The 20,407-nt window shown below is 37.6% G+C and overlaps 1 protein-coding gene across 2 annotated transcripts in view; it reads left to right on the forward strand.

The window, feature by feature from the left end:
- The window catches only part of diaph3 (diaphanous-related formin 3), a 323,176-nt gene that overhangs the window by 20,051 nt on the left and 282,718 nt on the right, over window positions 1-20,407 (forward strand). Inside the window, exons 2-3 of one of the 2 annotated variants that reach the window (XM_079856725.1) lie at window positions 7,234-7,266; window positions 15,544-15,717. In XM_079856725.1, coding sequence (XP_079712851.1) covers window positions 7,234-7,266; window positions 15,544-15,717 — 207 coding nt within the window. The remainder of the gene's footprint in view (window positions 1-7,233; window positions 7,267-15,543; window positions 15,718-20,407) is intronic. The other variant, XM_079856726.1, reaches the window with a different exon arrangement.

Here is a 20,407-nt window from a genome sequence, read left to right on the forward strand (position 1 = left end):
TGTAATGTATTGGGAAGCCAGAATGTGTATCCATTAACAGAAACATGCAAACAGTGTCTGTCTGTTTTACGTGTTATTTTTAACAAACCATATTATAGAGATGCGTTGTCAGATTTAAGATATATATATATATCTATATAAATCCAGTGTTATTTTACATTTGATTACTTCAATTTCTGTAGTCTTTCTTACTTTAATATACTGTTAGACCCACCTGAAAAACTTAAAGCTGTGTTTTCTCTCTTTTATTCTTTTGCATTTATTTGTTCTTATTTTATTACTGACTTTTTAATAGTTTTTTTATGAAAAGAATATTTTTCATTTGAAGTTGACTTTTGTTTGTATATGCTGTCAATTATAGTTCTTAGAAAATAAAATCGGTATTGGCAGATAATACTTACAAAAAAATCGGAATTTGCCAAGAGAATTATAATTTATAAACGTTAGTTTAAACGTTATGCACTTTTTCTTTTTTACAGATAGTCATGCTATTTCATTGCTTTATAAACAATTTAGTACAGTGCTTTAATATTTTGCCTATTGCGGCCTCATGTGGCTTCAGGAGATAGACAAAAGGTTTTTTTTCCCTAACTGAAGTCATTCCTTAGAATATTAGTAATATTTAAGTAAAAAAAAAATCAAATTTAGTTTTTCTGCCATTTTGTTAGCCCTAGTTTAGCTTTAGCTCTGAGGAAGGCAGGGGTTCTTTCCCTGATAACTGTTCCTGAGATCAGTTGAGTTGAAGCTAAACCTGTTGGCCGAGCTGCCATATGCTGGTCCCCAGCAGAAATCGGGAGGTTGAGGTTAGGTATGAACTGCAATTACCTCCCTGCTTCCAAGGTGTAACTCCTCTATGGCAACAAAAAGTTAAGAGGGAATAAAGGCACCATATTCAGGCCCTGGGATTTAGCTACATTTTTACATGGATTGCAAAATATTAATCTTGCAAATGAATTAGTTGTGAAATTTGGTTTTAATGCTTTGTTTTTAGCAACTGAATCATTTCAAAAGCTTTAAGAAATGTTAGTTGCCATACAGAGTACAGGGGAGGAAGGACCACCTGATATTTAGATAATTATAAAGCAAATATAATTACAGCCAAGTAGCTCAAGATGTTTTTGCTGTCTCTGCTAAATTGAGTATGACAACAGCTTCTTTTTAATTGCATGTTTGTCATATGTTTTAAATAATTATTTTTTTCTCTCAGCCAGATTGAGAAAACAAACACTGTCTGAGTGACTGACAAGTAGAGGGAAGGTTCTACAATTAGGCTCATGAATATTTGTTTCCCTTTTTGATGGTCATGATTTGTATTTCATCTAATTACTTTTCACATTTTTTAGTGAGTTTATATTTTAATCTACAGGTTCATTATCTTTTTTTCCCCTCTGTAAATTGACAGTGCAATAGGCACATTTGGGGTGTAATTAATGTCTTTTTTTTTTTTACTTAAAGGTGCTCTAAGCGATGTTGGGTGACGTCACTTCTTGTTGACGTTCGAAGTATTGTCACACAAACGGAGGCTAGCTCGACTCTCCCTCCTCCTCATCCCGCCCCCTTCCCTTCCCTTCCGTGCTTCCTGAAACCTTTTCCCTCTTCTTTGCTATTTGTTCATCGGAACGTCTTCTCTTTGGCCGTGTGTTGGCCATATCAAAATTCAAAAGAATATCATTCTAACTAGTGGTTGACCGATATTGCTTTTTTGATTGCCGATATCTTAGAGAGCAGGATGGCCAATGGCCGATATAAAGCCGATATTTTTATTATATACTTTATATTTATTTTAATCAATATTTTATACATTTTTAAATAAATTAGAAAACAAATCTTTAAAATAAACATGCTTATACTTTAGATGGCAACTTCTTGAATCTGCAGTCCTATTACAGTATTTTTCACAAATAAAGTAATTGTTTAAAAATATATGAATATGAATAAAAAGGAAGTAAACACTGTAACACTGCACTCAGTAATCTGGTAAAATTGTGCGCACTGGTAATCATATTTTTTCAAATAAAGACAAGGTAACTCTAATATTACATACAGCACACAGTGAAAACGATATGAATATGACACAGTGGGCAACTGGATATAGCACAGCATATTTTAAAATGAAGGATTTAAAGTTTTTCGATCGCGTCTCCTGTGAAGCTGATCTTCTGTTTGCATTCACTCACTTCGCACGGACCGACCGTTACTCGCAGTAACACGTTTATGCAGGCTACAAATGCACACTTCACAAGATATCACAGCTGGATTCCATTAAATCTGCAAGGTTTGTGAAATTAAAGGTATAGCGGAGGATTTTCTTTTTCCGGGTGGATCATCAAGACTATTGGTCCTCCTAAGTGTCAATCATTCTGGTGATATGTTTATGTAAGGCCGTCGTACGTGCTCGTGCACACGATTCACACGATGCCGTGCGCTCAAAACACAGGTTGGGCTTCCCACTGATGCCTCAGTCGCGAAGTTTCTTGACAGGTAAAGTTTGGCATGCTATTTGGAGAAATCCATTTAAAATCACTGCTAGTAAAAGTTAATGTAAGCTATGATTAGCTCGTGCATGCTCTCTCGTGCACACGTTTAATAGGCGTTCCCTCTTGGGAGCAGGTAGAGTGTTGCGCATGTGCATTTTTTCAAAAAGTGGAGAGGGCGGTTCTTTTCTAAAATTCGTGAAAATCCTCCGCTATACCTTTAAATGTTTATTAGATATTCAGAGATTTGTTTAAATGATGTAGATGCGCATTTGCTGAATGTTGACAGTAAATGAGAAAGTATTTTAGCCTAATTGTTTGCCTTTTCTGTAACAAATAATATAAAAGCAACACTTTACTTTTTCGCATACCATTTACTTTCTTTGTTTACCAGTTCTGTCTAACAAAGTATTAGATATGACTGACAGAGATCGTAAACTAATGAAGACGGAGAATGTGAGATCAGCTGTGTGATCAGGCGCTGCTGTTCTCTTTTCAGGCACTGGTGTTCTCAGCGCCGCCCGTCAAAATAAAAGTCCCGCTTCCAACACATCGGCCAATCAGAAAAACGTATCGGCCGATGCCGATATTTTAAAAGTGCCAAATATCGGCCGATATATCGGCCTTGGCGATATATCGGTCGACCACTAATTCTAACGTTAGTCGTTGTCTAGGATATCTCTCCTCTAGCTAACTTCCCTCTTCATGCTTCTCTCTCCTCCACTCCCCCCTTCATGTGCATGCTCACTAACCCCCCAACCCCCACCCCCTAATCATTCTTGTTGGTTATTGGGTGGAACCATAGACTGTAAAAAAAGATGGACGACGCCCCTTCGGTCTCTTCCATTGGTGAGAACCAAGCGGCAACCTCCCCGTCTCTCTCTTGAAACCAACACGGAAGTGAGTTAAACTGCAATTCGTTGACTGGCCGCTTGAGGCTGATGTCAGAAGTGAGTCAAATCTGTATCTCCCCCATGTTAAAATACCTTATTTTACAGCAGAAAGCCTGGTGTCTGTATGTGGCTTTGGTCTATACAGCTAATTTTGCCCTTCATGACAACTGTGAGGGGGGTGAATTTTTTTTATAACTCATCCGTTTAGTTGATTAATATTTAAAGTTCTGCATAATTAAGGGTGTGGACACTTGAGTGACAGTGCCGGGTTGTGCTGATGTCAATGCTAGCCGTTTCGTCTGTTTTTACTAGCCGTCACTTCACCTCAGCAAGTGTTGCTGCTGAACTTGCCTTCTCTGCAGTGTTTTGTGCTTTTTTTCGGGATTATTTCATACAATTTAATACACCCATTAAGTTACTTCGCCCACGGCTTAGGATTCCGTCGTTGTTGTCGAGTGTCGTTCGAGAGAACAACCAGTGCTGTATTTCAGTTGTTTTCCTCTGTGAACATGCACTAATGGATGTCTGACAATTTCGTTGCTTTTTGGAGTTTTCAGATTTAAAAACGTCAATAAAGGCTCGTTCGTTCTGCTCTCACGGAACAGATTGATTATAATATGCTTATGTACCGTCAGGTGAAATCATGCAGGTGTCGGCGCTTTCTCCGTCCATGCAATAAATGCACATCCTTGAATGAGCGCGGATTTTCTAGCGCATTTACTTGAACTTCATAGGCAATAACGTTATATCTATGGTTTAACCCATTTGAGAGGCGGCCAAAATCGGAATTTAAAATGGACTGAATAAGCTCTCTACGAACTTGACGAGCGATGCCGCGCTGACGGACCATAGACTATAAAAAAGGAGTGACTGACATGTAACGTTATGCACATAAATCACTGTCACACACTCTCTCTCAGAGTAATATTAAGAGTTCCTGCATTATACATTTTCAACTAGCAGAATAGTACAGAATCACGATACACAGTCTCATTTGTAGCCGTGTATTTTAACTATTATAATATTTTGAAGGGCAAAAATAGGAACTTTTAATTGGCTTTACTGTCATCAACTGTCACTTTAGCGCCAGGCCCTGTGCAGTCGCAGACTTGGTACTGTCAGTTGCATATAACGTTATAGAATTACTTCCCCAGCCTGCATAGAAATAAACATATATCTATGCCCAGCCTGAACTAAAAACTCGATCACGTCGAGCTAGGTGATTTCAGATACAGCCAGTAGACGGGCTCTGATACAGCCAGGCTCCAGCTCACGCCCCGCCTCTGCCCATCCGGGAGTGACGCAAGGCCAAGATGGCGACGGCCGGCTCCGCCCACTTTAGGCTTCAAAAATGCTCTTCAGAAACCTACGGGTGATGTCACGGACACTACGTCCATATTTTTTTACAGTCTATGGTGAGAACTGAAGCCGCCAGTGTCCCGATATGTCGCTGACATCTTGGGACTTGAGTCTGCGCAGTAGCGATCTCTGGACCAGACCTGCGCAGTAGTGAGCAGGAAGTAAAGCCATGAAATCAACTCCACGCCCTCACTCTCGCAGAATGCACTCTCCCTGCACTTTTTTTAAGTGGACTATGTCTGTCCGTTCCGCTTGATTTTTCATCATGATGAATTTTGATGTCTGTTGATTACAGTACGACAAGAGGCTTTTTAAAAATAAAGTAAATACAATGTCCTCAGTCCTCCGAAGATCTCGAAAAAAAGTCTGTTGGTGCTTCAGTGACTACTTCGCTCAGAGAACCTGTCAATCACAGCTGTCAATCATGACGTTACACCACCGTTTTTATAGCATCACGTAACTAACTAAAAACAAACTTATTTAAAACAGACACTTGAACTTACATCAGCGTGATAAAAACGACAGCAAATGACAGAAACCACCTTTGGAAAAAAGATATTTGAAGTGTAATTTAATTGTTTAGTTGGTCTCACGTCCCGTTGAATAACACGGGGAGGCGGGGTTTATGACCTATACTAGGATCAGTCACAGGGGGGCGATCGAGGCGCTTTGGCTTCACTTTTCAGGGCTTGTGCGGCACGCTTGGCTGGAACACTGTTTGTTATGTTTCATGGTCCAGGCTGGCCCAGTTTGTTTTTGTTGCTGTTTGTGGAGCCTGGGCTGCCTACAGAGACTGTGTTCAGGGGACAGGCAGCTAGCAGATAGTGAGGAGATGTTTGCTGTATGTGACAAAAAATGTTTCAGCCTAAAAAACGTGAGACATCGCTTAGCACCTTTAAAGAGCTGAATTTTAAATTAATGTTGGCTTACTGAGTGCATTGTGAAGTTGATGGCACTTCTGATGCTTTAATCTTTGGTATAGTAAGGTTATAAATACGTAGGAGAGTTTTTATTTTATTTTATAAATGTAGAACAGCGATAAGAAACTTGTGTATTTCCATTGCCTCCAAATTGACATGTTTTATTCATTGAGGTGTTTTTTGTTGGCATAAAGGTTCTCTCAAAAGTCTTTCAGAAGGTCACTTGTCTTGTTCCTGGTATTTCATGCTAAGTTCAGTAATTGAGAGGTTTCTGTGATTGAGAGGTTTTGTGTTTTTGGAGTTCTGTGTTTCTTTAATGAAGGTCATTTCCCATGCACAGACTTTCTGATTGATCACCAGCACAGCATGTTTACACCGTAGTATGTGAATTTGTTTTGACTCCATTAATGAAGTAAGACTGATGGCTGTGATTCTTGGCCAAGCCACCAATAACTGTGTGTGTGTTTGACTATTGTGTGGACCACTAGCTGAATTAATAGTGCATGTGAATGTTTAGAGGGAGGCTGTGAAAATGTAGATTTGGAGTTTGACAGATTATAATGCCTGCCATCTGGGATTGAGTCGAACTGTTTGCTTGAGCTGTGCTGGGTTACTGCTAAATAACCCAATTCTCTCCTCTAATGGAGGACTGGCAAGAACCTAGACTAAAAATACAGGCAAAATGTGCCGTTGTTTGTTTGCTTTGTTCCTCCTTATGAGATTTGGCAAACCATTCCTCTAAAGAATTTCCAAAATTAAATACCGCAACAGCATTAGCAAACATGCTTTTCCTGAGCACCACAAAATCAGTTTTTCCTCAGCGCACGAGTGTGATCCAAAGCAACAGATTGGTCTAATTTTGTCCTTAATCCAACATGCAGACATTCCAATTGCATATTAGCACGTTCATATGTCACCAAGGAACATTTTCTCATTTACAATCGCCTATGAAACTTTTGTCTTCTAAACAGATGGCAGCATGCAATGGTGAGCTTGTAACCATAGAGAGCAGTAACTAAATTGCACTTTATGCAATACAATTCAAAAAGTCTTGAATTTTACATCTCATCTTTTTGACACTCTAACTCTAAATTGGTCTTTAATGTGCATGAAGCACTGTGCTCAGGTCCCTTTGTAATTGTCAAGGGATGGCGGTGTAGAATTAAATTAGTTGGCTTCTCTCTCGTCTTGATTATTGCATTTCCAATTATTTCTTCATACATGTATATGCAGGCAATTCTTCACTTGGACTAATCAACATATTTGATCTGAGAAAGATTTTACAGTTGAGAAATTCAGAATCCACACACACACACACACACACACACACACACACACACACACACACACACACACACACACACACACACACACACACACACACACACACACACACACACACACACACACACACGTCTGTTCTTATAGATGTTATAGTATGAAAAAGTAAATTCTTGAAGCTCATTTGTGGGCTCAATTGGTTAATGCTTTTTATGCTTTGTTACATCTTCAGTGCCACTGTGAAATCATTCTAATTCTCTCTCTCTCTCTCTCTCTCACTCTCACTCTCACTCTCACTGTTTATAGCATTTAAACATCAGAACACTTACAGATGATGTGGTAAGAGTCCTTTATTCAGGTTTCTCCTTCACTTTGTCAAATATTCACTCTTTCATTCTCTGTCTTGTTGTTCATTATCAATAAGCATACATTTTAAATTTGATTCCTCCTCTCTGATATGATTAACCCCATATCAGACTATTAGAGGACCCATGCTTAACACAGTATTTTAGTCTCATACTAACCACAGCATTTCATTCACAGTCAGCTCAGGTTTTTTGAGAAAAAAAAAGCTTTTACTAATGTCACTACTAAATTTTTTTTTTAACCTCCATTTTGGATTTTCTAAAGCTTTCCTTGAGTCAATTGCTTGCTTTCTTGTGCGTCTAACACTTGAGAATGGCCTTTTATCAAGCATGTTTCATGCTTTATACAGTACATCCCTAATGAGGCTGCATACCTGTAAAACTTATACAACTTGTTGTGAAGCTGTTTAGCTCATGGTAAGTGTCTGTTTGTCTGTCTGTCAACAGGGAATACATTATAATAATTCCTCTCTTTTCTATAAATTCATGGTAATTTTATTAGATCTAACAAAAACAAAATCCAGAATTAACTCAGGAAACTTGACAATCAGGATGTAAGAATTGATCAAAATAAATAACCAGAGAAACTGGAAATGCCTTGTTCAACATAAAATTAGTGCTGGGTGATAAAACCTTAATGATAATTATCGCAATATAATTTTCCTTGATAAAACGATAACAAGAGTTTGATAAATGCTCGATACAATGTTTAACGAACGAAAGTTTAGTGCTACTCATTTTAACCGTACCACCACGGACCATTTATCCACTCGGCAGCACAGCATGAGCTTAGTATAGCACATGCGCTTACTTGCTAAACGTCTCGGTTACGCGACCACTAAACAGCGCTGTGGAATCCAGTGAGAAGCGCTTGAATTCAGCAAAGAATACAAATTGTCTTGATTTAAACTAGTTTAAAGCCAGATGAAACAGCACAGTAGAAACACTGTGCGAAACGATACCGTTAAAAGGTTTTTCCATCTACAATTCACCATTTACCATGAATACAATCATATCGAATTTTATTATATTATTAATGTAGACATGCATTAATGGAGTAATAGAATATATTTACAGTATTTTTTTGTGATTTAAGCTAGCATTTAAATTGTGCATTTATACTAAATGTGTTTAGGCAACTCTTTTTTTATACACTTTTTTTTTTCCCCCATGTGAGGTGCTATGTGTGTGGTTTCAACTGTGTTTATCATGATCTATGCTACTATGGAAGACCAATTGTTAATTTTGATTAAACTCAAATAGTCAGAATATTTAAATTTTACCATATATAAATGAGGTTGTTACCATTTTTACAGATGTAGGCTAACTTTTTTTGTTAATGAACTTAAATTTGCATCTGCATCCTAACCCAAGCTGCTACTATGTGCATTTTTGAGAGACAACATGTGTAATATTATTAATACTGCAGCCTGCACTGCAAACTGTGCCAAAGATACTTGCCATCAAAGTCAGGCAACAGTCAGGTTTTATGACTTGAAACAATATAATCTGTTAGCACATGCGAAAATTTAAATAATTTTTTCTCTTAAGATATTTATTTTGTTGAAGCTTCAGTCCGTAACTTTTTTGGGTTTAAAAAATCCAGTACATAACCAAAAAGTACATAAAAAAAAAAAAGTACATAACCAGCCAGTGTTCAAAACGATCTGCTTGCCTTAGCTCGATTCATAACGGTAAGCTTGTAATAATGTTTTTAATTCCAGTGGAACGGGTGGATTTCCGCAGAAAATTCGAGCATGTCTTTGCGTCATTACGTCACATCTGTACACAGGTGTCTCGGCTAGTAGGCTATGTTGCATCTGAGGATGTTGGAGGTGGAGATTTATAGCTTTTTCTCACAGCGCTTGATATAATTAAACTTATCAATTTAATTGCGCATCCAGAAAGGTTCAAACGACAATCACCAGTGACAACTGGAGATTCACCCGTTGTAAAATGCAAGACTTCGGGGTGGCTACAGGAAAAAAAGAGACTGCAACCGGGCCCATGCGAAAATAAGGATAAATATCGGAAGGGCATTAAATGTAGTCATGCAATGCTGATGTTGTTAACATTAACAATTTGATAACCAAGTATAATTTGCATGGTTTGACATATAAGTGATCGTTAGATTTAATCAGCGCGTTTTACTGCAATGCTTTTTTCCCCTTAGTTGGTCAGAACAAAAGTGGATGTTACTTGTTCAGATTATATTTTCTGGTGAAAATTCTTATGTTGGTCATACTTCTAAAAAGTAGAATCTGTGATTCCGAATGACGGTATCCACACCAGCGCGGTGACTGACAGCCGCACATTCTCCTCAAAACAATTGGATTAGTTCGCGCTGTGCCGTGCCGAGGCACAACCCACGTAAAGTTGATAATTCCGCGAATAACTGCAATTGCAGATTTCGAACAGAGATGACGACAAAGAGGAAAAACTACGGACTGCAGCTTTAAATGACTGAAAATGTATAAAGAATTCAAAAACATCAAGTGTTTGTCGTGTTCTGGCAATAAAGTGTAGCTTATAGGGCTATAAAATTTATAAAAGCCTCAGAAAAAAATCTGAATAGCCTAGATTTTTTGACATGCACACACTGCACAAATATACAGAGTTTCCCGCTGTTTGCGCATAACCATTTTCCTACATTGGTTCTTTATTTATTTTAAATGGCAACTTAATATTTATACATTTCTGGTCATAATTAAGACAATGATCTCATGAACCGTTGTGCCGCGCTGCTTATCATTAATGAAAAATCAAGCTAATTAACAATTACATTTTTGAATTCTTATATTAGCAGTGATTGCTGGAATTGTTTTTGTATGATTTTCTCAATTTCTTTTGTAAGTATGGTGAATCAAAGATGGCAGTGATCTGAATTCTGAAGGATGTTAGAATTTCATGTACTGGTATGAATTTCATTAAACATTGAGGGTGAAAAATGTTGTATCAAGCCTGTGCAGCTGGACCTGTTTCCTCTAGCAGCAGCAGAAGGTAATGAAATATTTTGGATGGAGGACTTTAGGTCATGGATTGGAGCAGTCAGTTAATTTAAACAGCACCTAGACCATCTTATCGATGGAACTCAGTGGGCATTTTTCACCCTCATGGTGAATAGCACCAACTTTGGCATTTAGCACTGCAATCACCTCCATCCTTCCTTCTATCTCAAATCTTCCTTCTCACCTCCCTTCTGCCATGCTTACTCACTAATCATCTCTTCACCAGGTTTCCTCTTTCCTCAATACATTTCAATCTTCCCTTCTATAATTCTTCGCTTCTTGGGTCATTTAATCCCCTCCCTCCCTCTCTCTCTCTCTCTCTCTCTCTCTCTCTCTCTCTCTCTCTCCCCCTCTCTCTCTCTCTTTCTTTCTTTCTTTCTTTCTTTCTTTCTTTCTTTCTTTCTTTCTTTCTTTCTTTCTTTCTTTCTTTCTTTCTTTCTTTCTTTCTCTCTCTCTCTCTCTCTCTTTTGCTCTCTCTCTCTCTCTCTCTCTCTCTCTCTCTCTCTCTCTCTCTCTTTTGCTCTCTCTCTCTCTCTCTCTCTCTCTCTCTCTCTCTCTCTCTCTCTCTCTCTCTCTCTCTCTCTCTCTCTCTCTCTCTCTCTCTCTCTCTCTCTCTCTCTGTTTCTTTTGCATTATGGATTGCATCAAAATGTGTTTTTGTTTGTGTTGGTTTGGTATATCGATTCTCGTTCTCTTGTTGCCAGAGGGAAGGTAGACCCAGGAACAGGGTAATCAGGATTATGATGAGGTGGACACCGCTGGGACACTCCTTTTCCCTCTCTCTATCATGCACCCTAAAGTCAGGTGCGGTCTGAAATGAACACATGACTGGATTGATTCATGTATGAATAAGAAAAGAGACAAAATTGACAAATGGAGAATAAATTAAATTAGCAGATGCAATCTTGGTGGTTGACCTATATGTTGTCAAGGCCGATATTTTAAACAAAGTAGCCTAAATAAATCAAATGCAAAGAAGTATTATAGCATTTGCTTTTTTATTAGTAGTAATAGAACTGCATAAAAAAAAGCGTGTACTCTGTGCATAACGATCTGTCTTTGTGAATTGGATACGGCCAGGAAGAGAATTACGCTGTCATTGGACATTCCCGATTGACAATTTAAATTATTCTTGATTTCAAACTATGCTACACTACATCCAGCTTGCCGCTATGCCATATGCAGGTCATATACTGTATAGCCCTGTCTTTATGAAAAAAAAAAAAAGTTTTCAGTCCTGTAGCTCAAACAGTAGAGCGTTGGCCCTAGCAACGCCAAGGTCATGGGTTCGATTCCCAGGGAAAGCAAGAACTGACAAAATGTAAAATGTGTACCTTGAATGCAATGTAAGTCGCTTTGGATAAAAGCGTAAATGTAAATGTACTGTTGTTCACAGTGTTTGTGAAAAATACAATAATAGGATAACAGAATCAAGAAGTTACCATTTATTCTAAAGTATAAATCTGTTTATTTTACAGATTTATCAAGTTTAACAATAATTGTTTTTATATTTAATTTTTCAAGTTATTTATTACTAGTTATTTCTTATAAATGAATATAAATTTCTTCAATTGTTATGCATTTGTTTTTACTATCTTTAAATTATGTAGTGTGATATATCAGCCACCCTGCTCTCTAAGATATCGGGCATAAAAAAAAAAATCAATATCTGTTGATATAATAATTATTTGGAGAAAATTTGCTGAATTTGTAGGGTGGCAGAATAGTGTAGGACATGTTTTCGATGAGTGAATCATGTCCTTAGATAATGGAGGGCTTTTGTGAGGGCTGATGTTTGGTCATGGTAGAAATGTGTTTTGGTGCTGAGAGGCTGAATTACCAAAGAGGGGGTCTGGTGGAGTGATCAGAAGAGGAATGAAGGGGATGGAGCCATTAGTAACATCAAAGTGTAAGCTGGCGAAAAAGGGAGAGAGATTGTATGAAAGTAAGCCGCAGACTCACTCATAAACACCTAAACAGCCCTGAAAAGCACTTCATCATCTAGATCAGCTCGCGTCGGCTGAGGTATGATGCCTGTTGTTGTTATCGAGGTAGCGGCTGCACATATTTATTTATCTATTCACCGGTAACGAGTGTGGAATAGCAAAGCGCTTCTTCCCTCCGCTGGGGATGAATCTCTGTGATTAAACTGATCAGTGCCATCACTCAATGTAGCGAAGAGGCGCTTTAGGGCAGTGGCAAACAAAATTAGACAGATGATGGTGTCGTTTGGTATCAGACACCACACATTTGCTCCCTGCATCGGCTCTGTGCACTGTAGTCGCTAGCTACACTCTGATCTACTGCTTGTGTTTAATTAATTTTACATCAGTGTCATTGCTGATTATCTCAGCGTGTTGCCTTCTCGCCAAGATAATGCGCAATGGGTGGCGTTGGCAAAAAAAATTCTCGAAGATAACTGCTGCTAATTCACCCACCCCTTGAAAGAAAGGGGGCAAGGCCTCTGAAAATAAACCACCTACCTTTTCAGCCAACGCTGACATCTCAATCTCCCATCATCTCCCTGTTGCTTCCACAGGCCCAGGGAGAGAAAACAGCTCTCTGACAAATCTAATCCAATTAGGAAATCATTATCTGTGTGATGCGGGGGCCCACCATCTCGATATAAATCGACGGCAAGTTACACTGTCTCTGTGGACGCTCTGTTCGTTAGGCATGCTGAATGTGGAGCTGACTGACTTTTAATGAATGTTTGCTTACGATAAGGAAGTTATAACTGATCATAAACAATGTTCACAGGGTTAAAGTGGGTATTTGATAAAGATCTGAAAGCTTTTGAACTTCAGTTCAGACCGAGCCACTCGCTTTTGTCAGTGACCATTTTAATCACATTTTAGCTTTTCTATAGTGAATTTTTTTTTTTTACTGTTGAAAATATTCACATTCACACTCCGTGTAACTCTATATAATAATATTGAAGTTATTTTACTATGACTACAGAAAGCAGCATGCATGTGAAGTTGTCATGGCAAACAAATACTTGCCATGCAAATTACTTAAAGGGTAGAGTCAGTTTTGCCGCGATAAAACATAGCTTAATAAATGGATTGAAAATACACTATAAACAATATTTTAAAGTAGGCTTTTAATAAGTAAATAAAGTAGGGAAAAATTACTTAATTTTTTAAAACAGACATCTGTTGGGCTGTAATCCCAATCTGTAATGCAGATTCATCACTTGACCGCTCAAGCAAATGAAATTGGAGCAGATGTTAGAGTTTGATTGGTTTTATGTAGTGCTGGGCGGTATACCGGTTCATACCGAATACCGGTGTTTATTTTTGTTATGATAGGAATTTTTAATATACCACAATAACGATATACAGTATGTCGTTTAAACAACGTTCGGAACGCGGCGCGACACTGTTTGAGAGGGTCTCTTTTCACTGTTGGACTGTGGTGATGGCACAGCTATATGGGTTATTAACCGTGACGGTGAATATGGATAGGTTAAACTATAATTGATAGCTGACAGTGTTTCCCATACATTGGTTCACAGTATCAACACTGCCCGCCACAAATAGGTTTTCCAAAAGTCTTTGACATCATTGAATAAACATGCGCACTGGATGTTTTAAAGTCAAAATGCGGCACGGTTGTTTGTTTTTATATGAATGTATCTTTGAAGGGAACTGACTGTCTTTAGAAAAGTTTTGATGTTGATAATCTTTCTTTATCTTTCCTGATAAAGCAGCATTTATGAGCGCTGCGCTGCTTTGTGTACAGCCGTTACCGGGGAAACCGCTATTTCTACTGCTCCTAAAGTGCCTCCTGCTGGCACCTCTTTGTAAACAGCATGATTTTGTGGGGCCTTGTAAACCTGTATGAAAACTAGTGTGGAATTTTTCTACAATATTCCCTCATTACAGTAAAATAAGGCATTCTAAGTCAATCTACTGCAGTTTTTCCTCTCAATCAGTAGAAAATGTGGTTAACACCCAGTCATGCTTGGAAAAAAAAATTCCTGTAATTTACCGTGAAACGGTATAATTTTTATATCAATTTCATATACATTTTTGGTCCCACAGCCCAGCACTAGTTTTTTTTGTAATATTTATATTTTAAACCTTTTTTACACAGTTTACAAAATACAGAATATACAAAAACAGTAATATTGTGAAATGATTACAATTAAATCTAACTGTTTTCTGTTTTAATGCATTTCTAATTTTTTTATATTTCAGCCAGTCTTTAGTGTCACATGATCCTTTAGAAATCATTATAGTATGCTGATTATTTAGTGTTCAAATAACATTGCTTTTATTTCATTGTTAAAAAACGGTTGCATAGCTTAAAGGGGTGGTTGATTGATTTCACTTTTCTAACTTTAGTAAGTGTGTAATGTTGCTGTTTGAGCATAAACAACATCTGCAAAGTTACAATGCTCAAAGTTCAAAGCAAAGGAAGATATTTGAATCGTTTTTTAAGGACTACAACAAACGGCTGGTTGGGACCACACGACATTCCTCCTGGGTTAGTGACATCACCAACCCTAGAATTTACATAAACCCCTCCCCCGGGAACGCGATTTATAGATTATCATGACAGAATATGCTAATCAATGAGTAGAAGATGACACATCAGCAATATAAATTCATCAACTAACCATTCAGAAATGTCCTGTTGCAATCTACATGTTGTCATCTCTCCATCATTGTCTAGCCTTTGAACATAAAAGGCTAAAAGTTTTTGAAATTTTCAGTGTGTGTCTGTGTGAGGTAATCAGAGCTGCTAACCCACAAACGCACACAGGAGCTTTTGAAGCTCCGCCCTCTGTGCTGGGAGCAGCAGCTCATTTGCATTTAAAGGGACAGACACAAAAAAGGTGCATTTTTGCTCACCCTCAAAAAGTAAAAATTTTAAGCTATATAAAAATATCTGTTGGGTATTTTGAGCTAAAACTTCACTTACACACTTTGGGGACATCAGAAACTTATTTTACATCTTGTGAAAAGGGCATTATACCACCCCTTTAATATTTTTGTGCAAACCGTGATAATTTTTTCAGGATTCTTTGTATAGAAAGTTCAAAAGAACAGTATTTATTTTAACTAAAAATCGTTTGTAACATTGTGAATTACTGACCCCAAAGTTGTATATTTTGCACTTTCAACTAAATGGAGAAAAATAAATAAAAAAAGCAACATAACATAGGCTAATTAATTTATTATCATATAACCAGTCTCACTCATACTCGCTCAAATGTCTCATTTTTCTCTTAGTTGGACAGGTTTTCCAGTATCCGGATCCCTGGCAGTAAAAAGGAGCGGCCACACCTCTCCCACATGTCCAAGCATTCCTCTTCTGGTGACTGGTCCACTTCCTCTGAATTTGAGGAGCTTTCTTCAAAGATCACATCGGAGAAGGAAATCCTTGCCCTCTTTGAGAAAATGATGGTAAGATGCATTTAGATATAGACAAATGTATTATGTAATTCTGAAATGCATAAATACATAAACAGAAACATACATTGGGCCTCATTCACTAATAATTGCAAGGTTTATTGGGTATCTATATGCACAGGAGAACTTCTCACCAAAAATTTTCCTCCTAATTCCCAAAATGTGCGTACGCACATTTTCTTAACCTTGTTTGCATGGTGAACGAATTTGTAGTATTCTTTCCGCACACTTTTCCTTTTGTCGCTGTCAGCAAACTTGATGCTCTCTAAAGTCACGCTTGAGAGCACACGCAGCAAGATCCTCAAGTCTGCCATCCTCAAAACATCATTCCCACAAACATTTATTCACTTTAGCATATAGATTGTATGAGTAAATTAATCCACACAAAATTTTTATTATAAAATCAAAACAGTAATTTTAAAAGATGTAATTTCACAAACAGCATGTCTGATTCAGCGGTCCTGCGTCCTCTCTCTCTCTCTCTCTCTCTCTCTCTCTCTCTCTCTCTCTCTCTCTCTCTCTCTCTCTCTCTCTCTCTCTCTCTCTCTCTCTCTCTCTCTCTCTCTCTCTCTCTCTCTCTCTCTCTCTCTCTCTCTCTCTCTCTCAAAATGCACTAAACATCACCACATTGCATCGGCAAAAGGCAAGCGTCAAAACACACACAAAATTGTCAAAATTCCGGTCTTGGCGAGTATCTTTGTGTGAAAGAAAATGCATATGTAACAGTAGTATAATGGATCTGTGCACTAGCTCTTAAAGTGACAGCAGCCTAATATGTGTCTGTCATTAATGTTGATAAAACAACAAAAGAAAGCTTTATTTGTAAGGAATCAGGATTAGTAGCCTATTTATTTAATTTACACAGGACTAAAAGGCCCTGATATACTTATGGTTTATTTGTGAAAGATGCAACTATAATGCAGAATAGCAGCAAATGTGCATAATGGCCACTGAGTTGGTAAATGTACAGATTGACCGGTAATTCTGCAAAATGACTTCTCAAATAAAGCTGAACATAAAACAGTGGCAGCGGTGTCCAGAAGAAATTCAGTTGGCAAGTGACCTATTCGATTTTAAATAACTTGCCCAAACAGCAAACAATTTCAGCAGTAAAGCTTTAGCTTCTTGGTTGATGCTGTCACCCAGGAGTATAGTTTATAATTTCTGGAGTTAAAATGCTTTCAAAAGCTTTGGCTTTCTGCACCAAATTAAGCTCTGGTGTAGGTTTTACTTTACTGATTAACTCCAGCTTTTCTTTAAAAGTTAATCTTGAAAACGGTGTGGATAATTAGCAGCAATGTTTTCACAAATGTTGCTTAAATATACTTAAGATGAAACATGTAGGCTATGTATAAAATTTCATCTTAATAAGTTTATAGGACCACTCAGAGAATGTGATTTCTGCGTACGTGTGGTTTCAGTTGTTCCTAAATTAGAATAAAATTTAAAACAAAGTATGCGTGGTCAGTAAATGAGCCCCAATTTCTGACCGTAAAGGATTTGTTGATATACATTCACGCTATTGTACATGTCTGCTTACTGTGGACATGTATAAAACCAGTTAATTATCACTCCTACACAATGACCTTTATCAACCTTTCAAACACAATAATCACTAGAGGTTTATTTGCAATTATGTTTTAAGAAACGCAACCTTTTCATAATGAAATGGATTGTTATGAGTCACTGACCTCAATCAGCTTGTATTCAGAGAAGGACAAGGCCCTCATGTCTATAAATGCACATACTCACTCGCATCATACAGTCACGGACAAATGTTTGCAAGCACTTTGGTTTATTGTGGTAAATAAAAGAAAATACACAAAAATAAAAAAAGAATAGATGTTCTGAATATTTTTTTTTTGTTTTAAACTGATGCTTAACCTACAATATAGTTTTGATTTGGACTTAGGCATTACTAAGTAATTGCAAAATGGCACATTGTCAGTTTTAATAAGCACTTACAATAAAAATTATTTTGTAGCATGCCTGTTGAAATTATTTACTGTACTAATATTTTTGTCAATTTAAATGTAAAAGTTTTAGGCCTTTTATAAGATTTATTTTTCTCTTTTTAAACTTTTTGACCTTTCATCTCAGGTTTCTTATATGAAGTAAAAAATCTTCACTTTAAAAACTTTTGTTTAGACTTTTAGATATGTACACAATTATGCAGCTGTTGAAAGTTAACTGATTGCACTTTTGTCATACATTTAACTCACATCTATCTATTTCATCCAATTTCTCTCAAGTATCATTTTAAAACATTGCACAGTCCCTCATTGCCTGAGCGTTATCGTACGGAGGTCCCTGTCTCTGCCCTTTCTAAGAGTGGAGGCAGTGTTAGCGGTTGAGCAGCGTCTCCAAGCGCAGGATTGAGTGACAGGAGCAACCACTGCTGGGTAGAGAAGGAAGAGTGTGGATAACGTGGGCAGAGACGCAGTCATTAGTCATGGCAAGTACGGGTTTGGATACATGAGCATGCCAGCAGAGGTGACAGGGCCAACAGTGGTAATGGATGCTTTTCCGCTCTGTGCCCTATCCGCACCTATCCCAGCATCCTCCTCTCTTTCTCTCGCCCTGACACACGAGGACTGCATCACGCCTGCGAAACCCATGAGTGAAATCTTAAACGGCTCTGCTGATCTATCCTCTCTGGAAAGGGATGAAAGGGAGAGAAGCTGTGGGGAAAGGGAAATAAGATTGGAGGACACTAGGAACATCGTATGCAGCTGTTATTGTTTTTCTCTCTCATCTACCTCTTCATCTCTTTCTTTCCTTCTCTCCCTTATCGATTTTATTGTTCTGTCTTTTACCTTGAGATTTCCACGCCCTTTCTGTCTTTTGATGGTAGTTGTAAACTGTCCACGGATACACACTAGTTATTTTCTCTTTCTCCTTCTCTGTCAGAGATGGTGAGTTTGAGAAGTGCAGTACACTAGTTTTCTTTGGCACAGGACGTGTTGCTTCAGTAATCTTGGAAGTGAAATTGCCAAGTAGCCTATATCTGCCAATGTCTGTCTTAGCAGTACAACAGGTTCAGATTTATAAACATGCTCATTTCTGTTTCACTGTTAATTTCTAATCTTTTCAGAAATTGGCCCATTACATTTTTCTAATACATAATTCATGACTTCATCAATTGAGGCTTGTGCTAGGTACTAATCTTTAAAAGATCTCACAAAGTTGCACACAGAAATGTGTCCACATAGACAACAGATGTTTATAATACCAGTTTAGCAAAAATTGGCTTTTATTAATCAGTTATTTAAATTTCAAAGTATTTAATCAAAAACACTTGATGACTTCCTTTAAAAACCAGGGCAGATTTTTATATTCAGTTTTAGTTTTCAGAGACCCAGCATAGAAAAATTGCTTGTTCGTTTAAACCAATTAAATTATACAGAACTTTCACTAAATGTAAAAACTGCACATACCTATCTGATGCTCTGAAATTATCACAACCGTTTTGGTGGGGAAAGAAATGCAGCCACACAAAATAGCAATAGCCAGCTGACATAGTTCTTAACACTTCTGGAACAAATTAACCTACTTACAAGTAGTACGTATTTTACATCTACAAATTGTCAGTACATGTATATTTACAATTTTTACATTTTTTATTTCTATGCATCTAGTGATGGGAAAAGGCTTATGTGCCCTGAAAATTTGAACGGACATAAATTTGAGACTAAGTGTAGTGAAAATCCAACGCTGTCCATTAGGGCTGGAAAGATGCGTTGACGTAATTGATTACATCGATTACCTAAATTAGTCTATTTGCATGGAATGCGAACGCTTTTTATAAAATGGTGCTCTGCACACTCTGTAAAACTGGAATATGGTTGTCAGTCTCATGTTTTGTGCTTAATATGGCTGCGTTCATACAGCATTCTGCCGTGGCTGAAACGTACTCTCTGCAACTGGTTACAAAGCTTTTAACGCTGTTGTTGGTTATTTAAAATATCTAATGAATGAACTTGCGCCTCGATTGGACACGTGCTGTCGATCATGGTAAAACTTCACGGTTTTATGGACACCGCCATGTTTGACACTATCGCTATGGTTACCGCTATGGTTAGTTAGAATGCGGTTTCATCATACAACTGAATGAACATAATTCAAGCAGCTACTTTAATCTCCTGACTGAACAAAACGTTTCAGGATTCACACTGGTAAGCAATTGCTGCTGTAAATCCCAAAAATGTACTGTGAACGCAGCCATAGTAAACAGACGGTTCAAATTACTCAGGGTTTGGTTTGCATTACGGTTTTAGGGTCACGGTTTCAGTACGATTCGGTATGTGCTATGTTCAGGGAGAAAAGGACTACTTTCAAATACAAATAAAGAAAATGAGAACAAATAATCTAACTACTGAGCAACAGCACAAATTAATACAATAGAGCAAAGATACAAATAAAATAAACTGCTTTTCAAGTTTTTCAGGTAACACTAGTTTTCAGGTGCAGAAATTGAATAAAGTAATTAAATGTAAAATAATATTGCATATTTGACTGTATGAATTAAAGACGAATCCTTATTAAAGTTACAAAAGCTACTCAATCAAGAGCAGAGAGTGATTTCCTTGTCTATTGTTGTTTGATTAAGATTAAAAACACATACAGCAATATTAGGCTGCTGTCACTTTGATATAATGCACTGATCCAATTCACTGATACACAT

This window comes from Squalius cephalus (genome assembly GCF_949319135.1).
Source record: "Squalius cephalus genome assembly, chromosome: 22".
NCBI classification, from domain to species: Eukaryota; Metazoa; Chordata; class Actinopteri; order Cypriniformes; family Leuciscidae; genus Squalius; species Squalius cephalus.